At 41.0% G+C, this 17,717-nt stretch overlaps 1 protein-coding gene across 18 annotated transcripts in view; it reads left to right on the forward strand.

Annotated features, from left to right (window-relative positions):
- The window catches only part of cadpsa (Ca2+-dependent activator protein for secretion a), a 246,296-nt gene that overhangs the window by 177,849 nt on the left and 50,730 nt on the right, over positions 1-17,717 (forward strand). For 11 of the 18 annotated variants that reach the window (XM_087273529.1, XM_087273530.1, XM_087273534.1 and 8 more), the window contains 2 exons: positions 5,828-5,934; positions 16,909-17,065. In XM_087273529.1, the coding sequence (XP_087129655.1) occupies positions 5,828-5,934; positions 16,909-17,065 (264 nt within the window). Of the gene's footprint in view, positions 1-1,880; positions 1,914-5,827; positions 5,935-6,992; positions 7,023-14,672; positions 16,427-16,908; positions 17,066-17,717 lie in introns of those variants that run through there. The other 7 variants (XM_087273541.1, XM_087273536.1, XM_087273543.1 and 4 more) reach the window with 4 other exon arrangements.

Raw genomic sequence — 17,717 nt, forward strand, 5'->3', positions numbered from 1 at the left:
GGTACAGGGTAAATGTAAATAATTGATATCACCTCCAGTCACGGGGATTTTTGGAGTCATTGTGTTTCGAAACATGTTTTCAACCAGTATGTTTTTGTCACTTCAACAGCTTTTCACTGTGCGTCTTCACTATTTTTATGTGTGGTTTGGGTAATTGCTTCTTTCTTGGGTTAATTTGGATTCAGACATGTTTGTAAGAGAAGTAAACTTTATAGAAGATTTCCAAAAATAATTATATAGAATTCTATAAATTATATATATATATATATATATATATATATATATATATATATATATATATATATATATATATATATATATCAATGTTTTATAAAAGAAGGGATGTATAATACTTGAGTAGATGAATTGTATTGGTATACAGGTATTTCCACTTTACTGAAGTACCATTACAATTACAGGATGTACTCATATTTCATTTTATGTAATTATACATGTAGAGATTTTTATATGATACATGTATTCATTGTAGTTTGCAAGATATAGGAGCAATATCACACTCGTAAAAGTGCGAAATGGCTATACATCGGCACTGGTGGGAGGCGTGCGGGCCTTAGTATCCCACCAGTGACAATATACAGCCATATTGCACTGCTAGGTGTGTGATATTGTGTTTTTACAACAGTTCAACGGCATACTCATGTATATAGAAAACCAAATCAAACACGGAGAGTTTAAAAACCCTTTTGTATGATGAACAATTTTCTTCCATCATTTGTTCACATTTGCAGCTGATGTCTGAACAGCAGAAACCATTGTTAATTCACACACGTCACTTTAGGGCTGGTATTTGAATGATTCTTTAGCGGTTATTTCTAAAGTGATAACAAAACAGGTGATTTTGCTCATATTTTAAGATTATAAGGCTGATTGGCATGAAATGCCATCAGTCTAGAGACATTTCTCTGTATTTCTCTGTTGCAATCGGGATTTCACAATAAATGACCCTGAAAAAGCCAAAGTAATGCAAACACTACCAGATTACTTTTGTGTTTGCTATAAGGAAAAACTCTAAACACATGCAGGCATTTCTTCTTTCTTTCTATTTACTGAACTAGTCTGCAGTAACGAAAATAGGTGACTCATTAGGAACAAACAGATGGCCGACCAAAACGTAACTCAGGCATGGATGGTTCAAGCAGCAGCTCCAGCTCTAGCGATGAAGAAATTATTATTGTTCACCAGTGCAATAAGCAGCTAAACGTTCATATCGCCTCTAGGCATCTTCTTCTATGTGCGCCCGCATTGATAGTTTTGCGCTAGAGCGCCTCCAAGTGCTGTTTACTGTAACTTCAGCAGCTCCGTGCACTTGAACAAAAGTGCGGATCTGATTGGTGGAAAAGGTTTTGACACGGCGCATCAAAACAAAAAAAAAAACGAGCATGAGGCGTTTTTTTTTTTAAATGATGCTTTTTTTCACCTGACGTTTTGCGCGTTGGTGTGCACGATCACATTGATGCCCTTTAGTTAGTCACGAGGCGTTAAACGTTGACAGAAAACGCGAGCAAAAAACGTCTCTGTGTGCACGGGCCTTAACAGTTATAATTATTTTATTGACTCTATTATAATTTAACTAGACTTTTACAGCCCTGTTTAAAAGGTTTCTTGTCGTTTTCTTGTAGTGTTTTCCTCAGTGAAGGACACAGTGAAGCACCAGTCTGTCACTGTCAGCTCTTTCTTCTCACTCCTCTTTCTTTCCTTCACTATCTACTTCTCCATCAGATCTCACATTTGAAACAAAAACAAAGCTGACCTCTTCTTCATTTTCTCTCTCCCTTTTGTTCTCCTCTTTCTTTCTTTCTTTCTTTCTTTCTTTCTTTCTTTCTTTCTTTCTTTCTTTCTTTCTTCCTTCCTTCTTTTAGTAGAAAAATCTCAGAAGGATCAGAGGGATCCAGGTGACATCTTTTGTCTGACTTACTATCAAACCCATTTTAAAACGACCCCTCCTTCACTTTAAAACATAACCAACTCACAACATTCGCATGGTGTGATGAAGGTAACCATGTAAATGTTGCGACAATGTTATGTTAATCTCTCCTGAAGTGTCTGCATTGCATCCAAGTGAAGATGCATTTTCCATAAGCTGGTAAGAGCTGTGGTTAACTTTACCAGTCTATGGAACATGCAGAGCGAGTATTTCTTTAATTCATACCTAAAATTCATAAGAAACTGATAGTTTGTCTGAATTAATTATGATTCATGATTGAAGTGATACTTTCTCTGCACTAAATGTGTGATTAAGAAAAATCAAGAACACTTTATTGTAAGATTCAATCTTGTAACATTGGTTAATATTTTACAGTTCATAAAATAGAAAATACTGTTAATAATGCAACAGAAGTTGTTACTTTAGTGTATGATGATTGTAAAAATAAGTGTTTGTCATTCTAAATTAATACCATGCAATATAAATGCTTTTCATAATATTTAAGGTGCCATAGAATGCATTGATACAGTCTCTTAGGTATGTGGAAAAATTCTTCAGAAATGAAATTACCATCCCATTTAAAACCCTAGGATTTGTCCCTAGACTGCAGTAAAAAAGTCTGTTTTTACCTTATTTGGAAGGGTCATGAATATTAATGATTAGCTTTGCTCTGATTGCCTGTTTCACAGCAGCTTACACAGATGTAAACTGTCAAGCATGAACACAGGAGTGTTCATGTGCTCAGAAATACAAGCACACAAAATAAGTATACTTCAGTTGTCAACGACAAAAAAGTAAGTGTACAAATAGAGATGCCTTGTCAAATCATGTTAGTTTAGCTTGAGTGAGCTACAGTATCTGTAACCTTTTGTATTTTCTCGTCAGCCTGGAACAATGCTGCATAATTACAAACCGATCTTAGTTCATTTTATTGGAATTTCATGTGATTGTTTTGGAATCTACCAGGTCATAAAATCGCTTTAAATATCACTGCTTCTGTACAATTGTCAAATCAACTTTTTTTTCTCCATTTGCTCCATGTCTGTTAATTAATGAAGTAAATATCTAAGAAAATGAAGTCCCAAAAACATGTGATCATCATCCTTATTACTTTTTACATTACACTTTTGTTACCAAAGCAAAGACTGACAAATTTTACCACTAGAATACCCTTAATTTTACCGTAGCCTACTATTAATAATCTATCAATAAACAGTCGATGTTATGTGATTATTCATCTGTTTTTTCAGTGGTCTTTAGCTCAGGTATGTCATTTTATTAAGCTCTTATTAATCCCAGGTAAATAGATTTTCATTTTATGGCACCTTTAGGAATGTTGATATGAATAATAATTGCAGATTTTAAATGTATTAAATAATAATTTAACTAAATAAATGTAAAGGTCTGAAAGCATGGTAGCTTTTTTATTTTATGAAAAGAATTCTCTAAATAAAATGTCATCAATAATATATTTTTTGCATTAACTAATGTTTACAAATTGAACCTTAGTGCAAAGTGTTCTGAAAATAAATAATAAAAAGGGTTAAAGAGATTGACTATAAATGAAAGAGAGCACCTATAAAAGTTCACCTATAAATGAAAATTCTGTCAACATTTACTCGTTTTTTTACTCATTAAGAATGTGTTTCAATTTCTTTCTTTTGTTCAACACAAAAGAACATTCATTTAACTTGAACTTTGAAACCAATAACCATTGACTTCCATAGTATTTACATACAAGTTTTCAGCTTTTAACAGAAGAAAGAAACTCATTAAGATTTATAACCACTTGAGGTTGAGTAAATAGTAAGTACATTTTCAATTATTGGTGAACTATCTATTTTAATAGCAATACACATGCACAATTAATGCTTTTTTATATTTTTTTTCCCCACATCATATTGCTGATTTCCCATTGGCGTGAATATGGTGGTGTTATGTCACAGTGGGATGGTTTCTAAAACCTTGAAAAATATTTTTGATATTACCATGCACATCATGAATTGGTTTAGAAATAATTTCTAAAATGTCTTGAATTAGCACCATCAGGTATTCCAAATAGTCTTTTTAAAACATAATAATCAAATGCTAATGCCTGATGTTGCACTACATGGCATTTTATCCCTGCATGGACAGTAACCCTTTAAAAGTCCACAATATTACACTTTCCTCAGTCTTCTGTCTTACTGAAGCAACTGAAGATGACTGAGAAACGATTAGAGGAAAGGTCAGAGGGTTAATTCACATTTAGGGGCTGTGTGCTTTGTGTTTAATGATGAAAGCGGAGTTGACTGAGAGGGGCGTTACTATTCAAAATCATGTTAATTGTTTTGACATGCAATTACTTCTCTTCATAGTTCTTTTGTCTTTGTTTTCCTCCATCAAATGTTGAATAATGAGTGATCCTAAAACCCAGAAAGCACAAACAAATCCAGCAGCAGATAAACAAACAAAACACCAATGACCAAACACCCTCTCAGCCAATACTGAAGCCTTCATATTTAGATAAAAACATGTATACTATGGTCTCAAAAAAGTCTCTTTGATTTGCAAATCCATTTTTAAGCAATAGTACCATTTGCCTCACATTGTGTGTGTGTGTCTGTTCATTGTGATCAGCATTCATTTTAACAGTTGTACTGTTGGAATTCAGTTTAAAATAACACTTACAACTAATACTTCTATTGTCAACTAACATATTTAAAGAAGCACTCCTCTGTTTTTTGGAAATCGACTCCTTTTACGAGTCACTTAGAGTAAAACAGACTAATTTGACCATTTTTAGTTCATACAGCCGGACTTGTAAGAGGTATTTTAGCTTAGCTTAGCATAGATCATTAAATCAGATTAGACTATAAGCATTTTACATTAGCACATCAGCCTAGAAAATAGCAATTGTCCCATTTCTATTGGCCTTATTACATTGTGTAACTACAAAAGGATCAAGGTTTTAACAGGACAATTTGTTTTTTTATTGTTTTTAGCAAGATGCTAATGGTCTAATCCGTTTCAATAATTTATGCTAAGTTAAGTTAAAATTCAGATATTGGCTAAATGGACTCAGAAAGGGTTCAACTTAACGGTTTAACCCTAGGGGAGTTCAAATAAGCTTATTAAGATAAAAAAGTGAAGTGATCCTTTCCTAAGTTTAAGTATAACCTATTAAAGGGCATACTTCCCCTGAAAATAAAATTCTGCCATCAATTCTCATTCACTTGTATCAAACCTGTTTGAGTATCTTGCTTCTGTTAATTACATTTTTGAGGGAACTATCTCTTTAAGAGAAAGGTGCTATCTGTGTGTATTTTAAGAGAACGATAAGAAATGTGATGACATGTATTCCTGCATGTGCTGAACATTATGCATGATGACTATAACATATTTGTTGTTGTTTTTTATCAGTTTTTCCCCCCTCAGTTCCATGATTTGACTCATTATACTTGCATTGTTCTTTATTGACTCATTACGGTTCATGTCTACACAGCGGAGTGTTGACAGAGTGTCAAGATTATGTTAAGTCGTTAACTAAGATAGCACAGTTGATGTATGCAGCAGCTTATTTGTGTTTCATTAAGTCAGTTTTTCCTTTTTTTCTGTCCCCAGAGAGATTGTTTATGAAATTCATATGAAAATTTGAACATAATCCTGTCACATCTATAAAGTTTTCTTCATAGCAGATATGTTTATGAAGTGACATTAATTACTTTTTAATTACCAGCATTGTTAAAAGGTACGATATTTATTCTATATTGTAGACAGTATGCTGTCAGTTAAAAAAGCAACAACATTTGGAGTGTAGTTTGTAGTTTAGAGAGCAGAAAGTCTGTTTTTTGTGTATTTCTCTGTTTTGTCCATATTTACTGTTGTACCTTTGTGCCACAGAAAATGTAGGGCGCTTAGTCACACCTGCCAAAAAGCTTGAGGACACACTCCGTCTGGCCGAGCTGGTCATTGAGGTGCTTCAGCAAAACGAGGAACATCATGCAGAGGTGAATGTGCCAGACATGACATGCTTGACATATTACATGCCTAAATACACAAGCATGAAATAAAGTACATCAGGAGAAGTACATCAAAACAAACTGCTGCTTGAATAATAGGAGTATTCGAGTCACAACTATAACATGCGAAGGAACAGTTGAAATGATGTGAAAATACACTGAATATTCATTCAGCTCCAGGCCAACCATGATGTAAATGGTTTTCTTTCTTCAGCCAAAGAGAAATGAAGATTCCTATAATTCCAGAATTTTTCTCAATCTAATGCAAGTGAATAGGGCTTCCCAAAAGCATTATAAAACATGTGTAGAAAAATAGAGCATGAAAATCATCCAGCAGACTTCATTATGCTTTCCGAACACACTTAAAAATCATTGTAGATGCTCTGAAGTAATTGTTAAAACCTATGTGAATGTGTAAGAAAAAAGTTAAAAGGTCACCTGCAGGACAATCGGCAGATTACACCCTACATTTTTTCAAGTACAAGTATAGTACAGTGTGATTATAATTAAAGGTTTTGATTGTAATTTATAGTATTTTATTATCATTTTAATGAACTTACATGTCAATTAATTAAAAAGAGCAGAAAAAAATAAAAACACACAAAAAAAAATAAATAAAATAAAAAACTTAAATTGCTGAACGAAAAATAAATATAAATAAAAGAAAAAAATCTGTCAATTGATTTATTTGTCTGTCAAGGTTGTGTGTATTAATTTGAAGCTAGCTAAATATGATTTTTGCACAATAAAAAAAATATTAACATTGAGTCCCATTTCAGTGAATGAAGAGTAGATGTAAAAAAATTCTGAAATATATCCCTCCCATGCCTTTCTGTTCTGTTGATAGAGGAAATAAGGTCATATAAATAATTATGAGAATTTATTTCTGGGCAAACTATGCTTTTAAGTGTTTTCCATCTTTAAAAAAAAATGCTTCCCCAATGGCTGCTTGCTCTGTTTAGGTAGCAATACCTATTAGAGTAGCCGTCATTCTTTTTCAAACAACAGCAGAATATATTTGTGTTTTTAAATCATGTGTTCCGCAGGCTACACGCTCAAGTACGGGAGGTCAGGCGGTACAGTATTTTTTTATTTTATTTGACTTTTTTTGCTGTCATCTGTGCCGCACCCTGCGCTTGCATGCCAGCCTCATGATCTGGCCTGCCGTGAAAAAGGCATTACATGGGCAAATCAGGGTTCAGGCACCAGCAAGGGTGCAATGTAGATTTCATTTCAGTTAATTCAGAATTGAAGATAGATTTTTAGTTATATGCAGTTCTTATAGATTTATAGATTCTCTGTAGAATTAACTGAACTGAAATGACTGTCACATTGACTGAGTACATTGAAGTTTGGGGGCATCGGAGTCAATGGACAAAGATACTACAGTTGTTTTATGTATGAAGTACAGCCAGATTTATTTCAAGTTTACTGTCATTGTTTTGTTTAGAAAGATGGATAATAATAAAATAATGAATATATTACTTTGGTCCAATGTCCAAAAAAATGGATATACAAATAAATAAATAAACAGCTGTAGTACTTTCACTCTCTTTCATTTTTTAAATCTTTGTTTAGTTTGTTTTGATTTTTTTTTCTATTTGTTTTTTTTCATTGTTTTGTTTTAATTAACTTTTTAAATCAAGCTTTTACTTTCAATTGTATTCTTTTATTTTGTTGTTGTTGTTGTTTTCAATTTTTTCAATGTTCAATGTCTAGTTCCCCTTCGGTTGGGGAACTTCAGTGCCATAAGTGGATGAAATCCACGATGGGAGGATTCGGATCAGAAGCCGCTTGTCTGGAGAGTATTGAACGGGCCAATGAATGAAATTAATTGGCAGCGTAAGCTTGCGCAGGTGTGCGGCATCTGCAATTATCTCAGCAAACAAGCACACCTGAAGCTAGCAAACGCCATCCTTTTCGCTTCAGATCCTTTCTGAGTAAGTCGATGAGGCTTCCTCTTGCTGTTCAGCACTTCAGAGCGAACGAGTGTGTCTCCCGGTCCAGAGTGGGTCTTCGCGGTGGCAGACGGTCGAGCTGGGTTTCTCCCTTGCCTGCGGTTTTTTGGGTCCGGTCCTCCAGAGCGGTGCGTATTGTTGCAAACTTTCCTAAAAGAGCAACACAGTCGTGCAGCACGTCCTTTTCAGGATGACGCTCCGACTGTGCGTTTCTGGATGTGGGGGTTTCCTGGCTCCGGATGATGGACACGATCACTGCATTGCATGTTTGGGGGTCCAGCATGTTAATGCGGTGCTCGCGGGCGGTTCATGTCGTCATTGCGATGCCATGACCGTTGCACAGCTAAGATCGCGGCTAACTTTCGCAAGAGAGCGAGCCACCCCAGTTGCCTCCTGTTCTAAAAAAGCAGCGGGCGCTCGGGCAGATCTAACCAGATGGTAGCTCTCACACTCGCTGACACCGGAGATCAGATGTCCTCCGCGGCATCGGAGGGTGGGCTTTCACCGACGAAGATCCGGACCCGCTCGCCCCCTCCGGGCAGGTGAGCGCTGTCAAATCGGATCCTGAAGCGGACATGTTAGCCGTGCTTTCCCGGGCTGCTTCGGCCATGGGGTTGGAGATGGTTTATCCCCCAGCTCCGCGGCCGGACCGACTAGATGGGTGCTACGTAGAGGACCAGAAGGCGAAGCCTTCGAAGCCTCTCGTCCCCTTCTTCCCGGAAGTGCACAGTAGGCTCACGCAGTCTTGGAGGGCACCTTTCTCTGCCCGTGCTGCGTGTACCTCCGCCCTCACCGCCCTTGACGGCGGAGCTGCCAGGGGGTATGAGGCGATCCCGTCAGTGGAGCGCGCTATCGCGGTCAATCTTTGTCCGCGCGGCGCCTCTACGTGGCGGGGTTTGCCCCGCCTCCCGTCCAAAGCCTGTAGGTTGTCTGCCTCCCTCGGAGCCAGAGCTTATAAGGCTGAGGGCCAGGCTGCTTCTGCTTTGCACGCGATGACCACCTACCAGCGCTACCAAGCGCAGGCGCTGGCCGAGCTGCACGAGGGCGGGTCCAACCCAAGCTTATTACATGAGCTGCGCACCGCGACCGACTATGCTCTTCGGACTACTAAGTCCACCGCGTGTGCACTGGGGAGGACGATGTCCACACTTGTGGTTCAGGAACGCCACCTCTGGCTAAATCTGGCCGATATGCGCGATGTTGAGAAAGTTCGCTTTCTTGACTCGCCCATATCCCAGGCTGGCCTGTTCGGCGATACCGTCGGTGAATTCACCCAGGAATTCAAGGCGGTGAAAGAGCAGTCGGATGCGATGGGCAATGTCATCTATTGGCGTGGCCGTAAGCCCGCTCCGCCCGCCGAGCCATCCACCTCTGCTGTTCCTCACTGAGGGCGCCCGCCAACGAGTGCTGCCCCGCCCCCGCCTGCGCCTCCGGCCAAGCGGGCGCGGCGTACACCTCGAAAGCAGGCAGCCCCTCCTGCCCAGGGCGCCGTTAAGTCCAGTAAACGGACCGCGAAGCGTCCCTGAGACAGGCCATCCGGAGAAGAGGAAACTTGCTCTTTCCCCGCTGGAGGGCGGGGCCCCGATAACAACGGTACTTTTCAGTGCCACCAAAACATCAGTAAAAGAGCACTTTTTCCCTTCCCCGGATGTGACTGCACGAGTTCTGCCAGTCCGGGACGCGCTGCCTTCCGGCTCGCAGACTCTACGTGCTTCGCCAGTGGCTCACGAGCGCTGGGGGGACGGTCTCCCTTCCCTCAGCCCTCCAGCCCCCTCTCCGGAGTCAGGGTGCGGAGCCAGAGCGAATCGCTCTCCTCCAGCTCTTCTGCGGGACCCTCGTGCTTCCCGGATCAGCACACCCACTCCGCGCTGCCCCACCGCTGGTACGTCAGCGATTGTAGCGATGACTCCATTAGCGAGGGCTCTGCCTGCCTGGTTAGTGCGGGCCAGCCCCTCTCGGTGGCTCATACGCACAATCAGACTCGGTTACGTGATTCAGTTCGCGAAACGGCCCCCCAAGTTTACGGGCGTGTATTTCTCCAGGGTCAACCCCCTGTCCGCCCCTGTCTTGCGAGAGGAGATTGCTGCCCTCCTGGCGGAGGGTGCAATCGAGCCGGTTCCTCCAGCCGAGATGGAGAGTGGGTTTTACAGCCCATACTTCATCGTACCCAAAAAGAGCGGTGGGTCACGGCCAATCCTAGATCTGCGCGTTTTGAACCGCTGTCTGCACAGGCTGCCGTTCAGAATGCTCACGCAGAGGCGCATTCTCCAATGCGTTCGTCCTCAGGATTGGTTTGCAGCCATAGACCTGAAGGACGCGTATTTCCATGTCTCCATTCTTCCGCGCCACCGCCAATTTCTGCGGTTTGCGTTCGAGGGTCGAGCGTGGCAGTACAAGGTCCTCCCCTTCAGGCTCTCTCTGTCTCCGCGGGTCTTCACCAAACTCGCGGAGGGTGCCTTAGCGCCCCTTCGGCTCGCGGGCATTCGCATACTCAATTATCTCGACGACTGGCTGATTTTAGCCCACTCGCGGGAGCAATTGATTATGCACAGGGACAAGGTGCTTCGGCATCTCCACCTACTGGGGCTTCAGGTCAACCGAGAAAAGAGCAAACTCGCCTCAGCCCTTGGAATGACCCCTCGTTCCTACAGGCCGGTGTGCCTCTAGGACAGGCGTCCAGCCATGTTGTTGTTTCAACAGATGCTTCCAACACGGGTTGGGGGGCCGTGTGTCGCGGGCATGCGGCTGCGGGCCTGTGGAAGGGTGCCCAGCTGCATTGGTATATCAATCGCCTAGAGCTTTTGGCAGTGTTCCTTGCTCTCCACCGCTTTTTACCGGTGCTGGAGCGGCAACACGTGCTGGTCAGGACGGACAGTATGGCGGCGGCGGCGTATATCAACCGCATGGGGGGTATGCGCTCTCGCCGCATGTCTCAGCTCGCCCGCCGTCTGCTCCTCTGGAGTCACCCGCGGCTGAAATCGCTGCGCGCCATTCACGTTCCAGGCATGCTCAATCGTGCAGCCGATGCGCTCTCACGACAGCTGTTACGCCCTGGAGAATGGAGACTCCACCCCGAGTCTGTTCAGCTGATATGGGCGCGATTCGGGGAGGCCCAGATCGATCTGTTTGCTTCCCCCGAGAACGCTCACTGCCAGTTGTTTTTTTCCCTGACCGAGGGCTCTCTCGGCACGGATGCACTGGCCCACAGCTGGCCTCGGGGCATGTGCAAGTATGCGTTTCCCCCAGTGAGCCTGCTCGCACAGTTTCTGTGCAAGGTCAGGGAGGACGAGGAACAGGTTCTGCTAGTTGCACCCCTTTGGCCCAACCGGACCTGGATATCAGAGCTCTCACTCCTCGCGACGGCCCTCCCCTGGCGTATCCCTTAGAGAGAGGACCTACTCTCTTAGGGACAGGGCACCATCTGGCACCCTCGCCCCGATTTTTGGAACCTCCACGTGTGGTCCCTAGCGAGGAAGACTTAGGTAACCTACCGACTGCGGTGGTTAATACCATCACTCAGGCTAGAGCCCCCTCCACGAGGCGCGCCTACGCCCTGAAGTGGAGTCTATTCACTGAATGGTGCGTCTCTCGCAAAGAAGACCCCCGAAATTGCCAGATTAATGTTGTGCTCTCTTTCCTTCAAGAGAAGTTGGACAGTAGGCTGTCGCCCTCCACTCTCAAGGTTTACGTGGCCGCCATCTCCGCTTATCATAGCGCGGTAGCTGGCGGCACCGTGGGAAAGCATAACCTTGTCATCCAGTTCCTAAGGGGTGCTAGGCGAATTAATCCATCTCGCCCCCCTCTCATGCCCTCTTGGGATCTCGCCCTCGTTCTCACGATCCGATCCCTTTGAGCCACTCGAAGCAGTATCTCTAAGATTTCTGTCCCTGAAGACAGCTCTGCTGGTTGCGTTGGCCTCCATCAAGGAGGCATTTTCGGTCAGTGACTCGTGCCTGGAATTCGGGCCGGATTACTCTCACGTCATCCTGAGACCCCGCCCCGGTTATGTGCCCAAGGTTCCTACCACCCCCTTTAGAGATCAGGTAGTGAACCTGCAAGCGCTGCCCCCGGAGGAGGCAGACCCAGCCCTTTCTTTACTTTGTCCAGTTCGCGCTCTGCGCATTTATGTGGACCGTACTCAGAATTTTAGATCATCTGAGCAGCTCTTTGTCTGTTATGGCGGTCGGCAGCAGGGAAGTGCCGTATCGAAACAAAGATTATCCCACTGGATTGTGGATGCCATTTCACTCGCTTATTCGAGTCGAGGTCAGCCGTGTCCCCCGGGAGTACGTGCACACTCCACTCGGAGCGTTGCATCCTCTTGGGCGCGTGCACGCGGCGCCTCTCTAACAGACATCTGTAGAGCTGCGGGCTGGGCGACACCCAACACATTTGCAAGGTTTTACAATCTGCGAGTGGAGCCGGTTTCCTTAAGGCTATTAGGTAACCCTTTGGTGATTGAGGACACAACTCGGTAGGGTGTTGAAACACGCTTGCTGCGCCATTCTCCCTGACACGGAGGTACGTGTGCCTTTTTATCTGTCAGTAAAGTTCCCCGTCAGGTAAACCCTGCAGATTCCTCTGTGGCCCCCAGCACAGACTCAGCGGAGGAGTCACTTGCTGGCCCACTACGTTGTAGGTCTGCCCGCTGGTCAGCTCGCGTTTTGGGTATAGGTGCCTGCTATGCGTGATCCCCACTAGGCGATCCCATATGCTTATTCCGCCACGGTTAAGTCCCCCCCCTGGGCGGACCCGTGTCTTCCCTCTCCGCTAACCACTCTTTTGCTATGAGTACTCCCCCTTTTTAGGGCTAGTCCATATGTAAATTCTGCCATCTATCCCCCCCTTGGGTAACGGATGGCCTCCGCAGCGTCCTCCCTATCGCGATTGCACGCTTCCCAACGTACTGTCGTATTTCCTAGAATTATCTAGATGCTCACGACTTCCCAAAAAATATATCTAAATCCGTAAAACTTCTGTTGAAGTAGGATAAATTAGGGCCAGGGACACGTTGGAGGACCGCGCCTCCCATGATGTGGGTGCGTCACGCTTGCTTGACTATCTCCTTATCGGGGGCGTTGGTAAGGTGCAGTCATTATGGCACTTTCCATACTTCTCCCATCGTGGATTTCATCCACTTATAGCACTGAAGTTCCCCAACCGAAGGGGAACGTTCGAGGTTACAGAAGTAACCCTTCGTTCCCCGAGGAGGGGAACGGAAGTGCCATACTCCGTCGCCATAATGACTGTCCCTTAGCTGTTTGAAAGTCTCTTCAGCTTAAAAGGAGGGCGTTTGCTAGCTTCAGGTGTGCTTATATGCTGAGATAATTGCAGATGCCGCACACCTGCGCAAGCTTACGCTGCCAATTAATTTCATTCATTGGCCCATTCAATACTCTCCAGACAAGCGGCTTCTGATCCGAATCCTCCCATCGTGGATTTCATCCACTTATGGCACTTTAGTTCCCCTCCTCGGGGAATGAAGGGTTACTTCTGTAACCTTGAACGTTTTCAATGCTATTATGGTTTGATTTTTTCCACTTTTGTTTGTTTGATTTAGTTTTTACTTTGGTTTTGTTTGTTTTCATTTGCTTTTTCCTTTGATTATATTTTAGTTGTGTCATTTTTCTTTTCTTTTGATTTTCGTTTTAGGTTTGACATTAACACTTCTGGTAACATGTTCACTAAACCACTAAAGAGATAACTCATCCAAAGCTCACTAAAATATAAGTTTGTGTGTTTTTTTTATATATATATATATATATAAAATAAGTTTTGTTACCACACTGACTTGTGTAAATATATATATACTTAAAACATCAGTTCTAAATATTAAGGGGAAATTTTAATGTGTAAAAAAATTATTTGCAAAGCTGGCATCCCTTTTTGGGTGAGCTATCCCTTTAAGAGCATAAAACCATTTTATTAAACATTTCCACAAAAATGCATGGGATCATTTACAATATTTTACACAATCCAGCCATTTATCATGCCACTGAATTTGCATGTTCAGCAGATCTCTGCATGTGCAACATGCACACCAATATTCAAAAAGATAATAAACACTACAATAAAGCTACCAAATGGTCTCAAGCATAAGAATTAGGTCAACATTTTTGTGTTATTTTATTTGTTTTCAAATAGTTTTTCAATAGCATTTTTTAAAGGAATGCTCCACTTAAAATTAAATTAAATTAAAATTATATTTAAAATATATATATAATATTATTCCCTAATATAAGTTCCCTAGAATTAAACTGTTAAGTTTTACCATTTTTTAAACCATTCAGTTGATATTCAGGTCTGGCAGGATCAATTTTACCTTAGCATAGTTAATTTATTCAGAGTAGACCACTGGTTCTCAAACTGTGGTACATGTATGTTTCCGGTTCTTTGATTATAATGTTAGAATGAGCGTTTATTCCTAGCCATATTGGCCTTGAAAATATGTAAATGTAACTACCAAAGAGTCAACCTTTAAATACAAAACCTATCAAAACACTTTTTTGAGAGATGCTAATGGTCATATGCTAAGCTAAACTAAAAGTGATCCTGCCAGACGCAAAAATCAGCTGAACAGATTACAAGAGTTAGACAATAGTTTTTAATGAATTTATTTTTTTTTTTAAGTAGAGTGTTCTTTTAAATAACTTTAATGGTGAAGCATTTATGATAATAGAGTATTCGTTTGAAAACAGAGTGAAGAAAATCTGACGTAACTCTCACTGTTTTCCATTACTTGTTTGTTGGCTGGGAAACGTTGGACAGGGTAAAGAGGTATGTAGACACTATAGAGCCTCCTCCATGTGCATGTCAGCCCCTGCACCATGGATGGAGGGATTTCCACCTTCTCCCTCCTAATTTTTTTCCTCCCCATCTCTGCCTGGACACCCATCCTCTCCCCGGTCAGCCATCCCCATGGAGCGTTGAGCAAGTGGCTTGTGTTCCTCCACAAGCACAAAGGGGGACAGTGCTTCCCATGTAGAAGCAGACCCCCTCCAAAAAAAAAAAAAAAAAAGAAAATGGGACTGGGACTGGGTCTCATTTTCAGCCTTGCACAACCCCAGTAATTTCCAAACTCTCCTCTGTTTTGTGTCCTTCAGCTTGGTTTGGTCTGCTAGCTTCACTTACCAGCTCTAATTTTCAACATTAAACTGTAATCAAAAAGCCCTTTTCTTAATTTTGAGAGAGGTGTTGAAAGGATGAAAAGATGTTTGAGTGGTCAGTGATAATAGCATGCCTTTTTTTAGTGGAAAAAGCTATATTTTACGTTACAGTAACTGCTCGTTTACTAACCCACATGGAAGCTTATTTCTGCCACAGAATAAAATAATATAAATGGTAATTGATATTTTATATCTTTCAATTCTGCATTTTTTAGGCCAATCTGAGAAAAAAAGGTTTAGAATTGCGAGAAAAAAAAAAATCACAATTTTAAGAAATAAACTTATAATTCAGAGAAAGTGTGAATAGTAAGATAGAAAGAAATGCAGATTTGTGAAATATAAAATTACAATTGTTAAAAAACAATTGTTCTGTGGAGTGGAATTTGCAGTTCGGCGTTTATAATTTGCAGTTGCAAGATATAATGTAAGCCTGTTTCCATCACAGTATATTAAAGAAATATAACAAAAATATAATTGTTTTTTCATCCTATAATTCTGACTTTTTTCCCCCACAATTGTGGGGTTACAAGTGACATTTGATTTTTGTTTTGTTTTTTTTCTAAATATTCTGCAAATGCAAGTTTATATATCTTTTTTCCAAGATCTGTTTGACAACTGATTGTTGTTAGAAACTTTTGAATTGCAAAATAGAAGCTCATAATTCTGACATTTTTCTGAGTCTATATCTAACGGTTCTGATGTTTATTTCTCAGCATTGAGACATTATTTCAGAATTGCAAGTTTATAGGCAATGTTTGTTATAGGCAAGTTCATAGGCAAGAGTTTGTTTTTCAAGATTGCAAGCAATAAATCTGCTTTTGAAACACACAAACTTACAATACTTTCTGAAAAAAAAATCTAAACTAAATTGACAAACCTAGACAAGAAATGTATATTTTGAAATTCTTTTTAAAAATGTCTAAAAAAAGTTTTGTTTAGAGCTTGCAATTCTGGCTTTTTACTTAGAAGTTCTACTGTAAGGTGATATATAACATTTCTGAGCAAAGAGAATTTCTAAAACATCTATAGTCTCACATTTGCATGAAATAAAGTCATTAATAAAGTTGCTATTTTAGAATACAAGCAAGTTGGAGAGAAGTCACATTTATAAATTGTGAACTCATAATTGAGAGATCTTAATGTCAAATTTCTGAAATATAAACCCAAAATTAGAGAAATAAACTTACAGTTCTGAAAAAGAACAGCACAATTGTGAGATAAGTAAAAAAGAATTGACAATTACCATTTATAGATTTTTACTCAATGGCAGAAACAAGCTTCCATTAACATGCATAGGACAGATATGCAACACAAGTGGATCAGTAGCTTCAAAAAGACATGGTTATATGATAATTTGATCAGAAAAATAAAGCAAACTTCAAAGACTCTCCTGCTGATTACTGCTTTTGCTGCATGCAGGGAATTTTTCTGCAACAGGTGCATCAATGCCTGTCCATTTACTTTCCATCTTTAAAATGCGAAGAAACTAAGGATGTATTTAAAATATAAATGAGTCAGGAGGAGAGATTAAAGAGAGAAGCATGAGAGTTGGAGTGCTTGAGATAAGCTCATGACTTTCCACAGACACAAACATCACACATGTCACTGTTTTTAAAATTCGTCATCAATCGCAAAACTGTTGTCTTCCTATAATACTGTAGGTAATTTTTCTTATAATATGATCTTTTTTTTTAATAAATCTGTGGACTGTCATGCCCTTACAGTATGTGCACTTCAAGAGAAAGGGCTTTATATTACACTAAATGAGTATTTTTCAAATTTCTTCTGTTTTCTGGCTCTCATTTTCTTGCTTCTTGTCTGTGGTGATATGGCTGCAGGCGTTTGCTTGGTGGTCGGATCTGATGGTTGAACATGCAGAGACGTTTCTGTCTTTGTATGCTGTGGACATGGATGCGGCTCTCGAAGTCCAGCCGCCAGACAGCTGGGACAGTTTTCCTCTCTTTCAGCTGCTCAATGACTACCTACGCATTGACTGTAAGTATAGTACTCTGAGCTTCTCCGGATCAATCTACACTGTTTTAATGCCTTATTAAAGTTAGGATATTGCACAAGTTTCTAAAATACGTAATTTGCTGAGTAACATCAAGTTGCATGTTTTTTAAACAAATAAAGATTTTTTAAATTTGTTTATTTGTTTACTTGCCTGTTTTGTGCATCAAGTAATATATCTGATAAATATGCGTTTTTTAAATACTTAAAATGTTTGCAATAAAAGCAGCAAATACACTCACCGGACACTTTATTAGCTACACCTTACTAGTACCAGGTTGGGCCAACTTTGTCTCCAGAACTGCCTCAATCCTTCGTGGCATAGATTCAACAAGTTACTGGAAATATTCCTCAGAGATTTTGGTCCATTTTGACATGATAGCATCACACAGTTGCTGCAGATTTGTCGGCTGCACATCTATGATGCAAATCTTCCATTCCTTCACATCTCAAAGGTGCTCTGTTGGATTGAGATATGGTGACTGCAGAGACCATTTAAGTACAGTTAACTCATCATGTTCAAGATACCAGACTGAGATGATTCGAGCTTTATGACATGGCACATTATCCTGCTAAAAGTAGCCATCAGAAGATGGGCCCAATGTGTGCCAAGAAAATATCCCCCACACCATTACAC

Source organism: Danio rerio, chromosome 11 (assembly GCF_052040795.2).
Source record: "Danio rerio strain M-AB ecotype USA chromosome 11, GRCz13ab, whole genome shotgun sequence".
In the NCBI taxonomy this organism is placed as follows: Eukaryota; Metazoa; Chordata; class Actinopteri; order Cypriniformes; family Danionidae; genus Danio; species Danio rerio.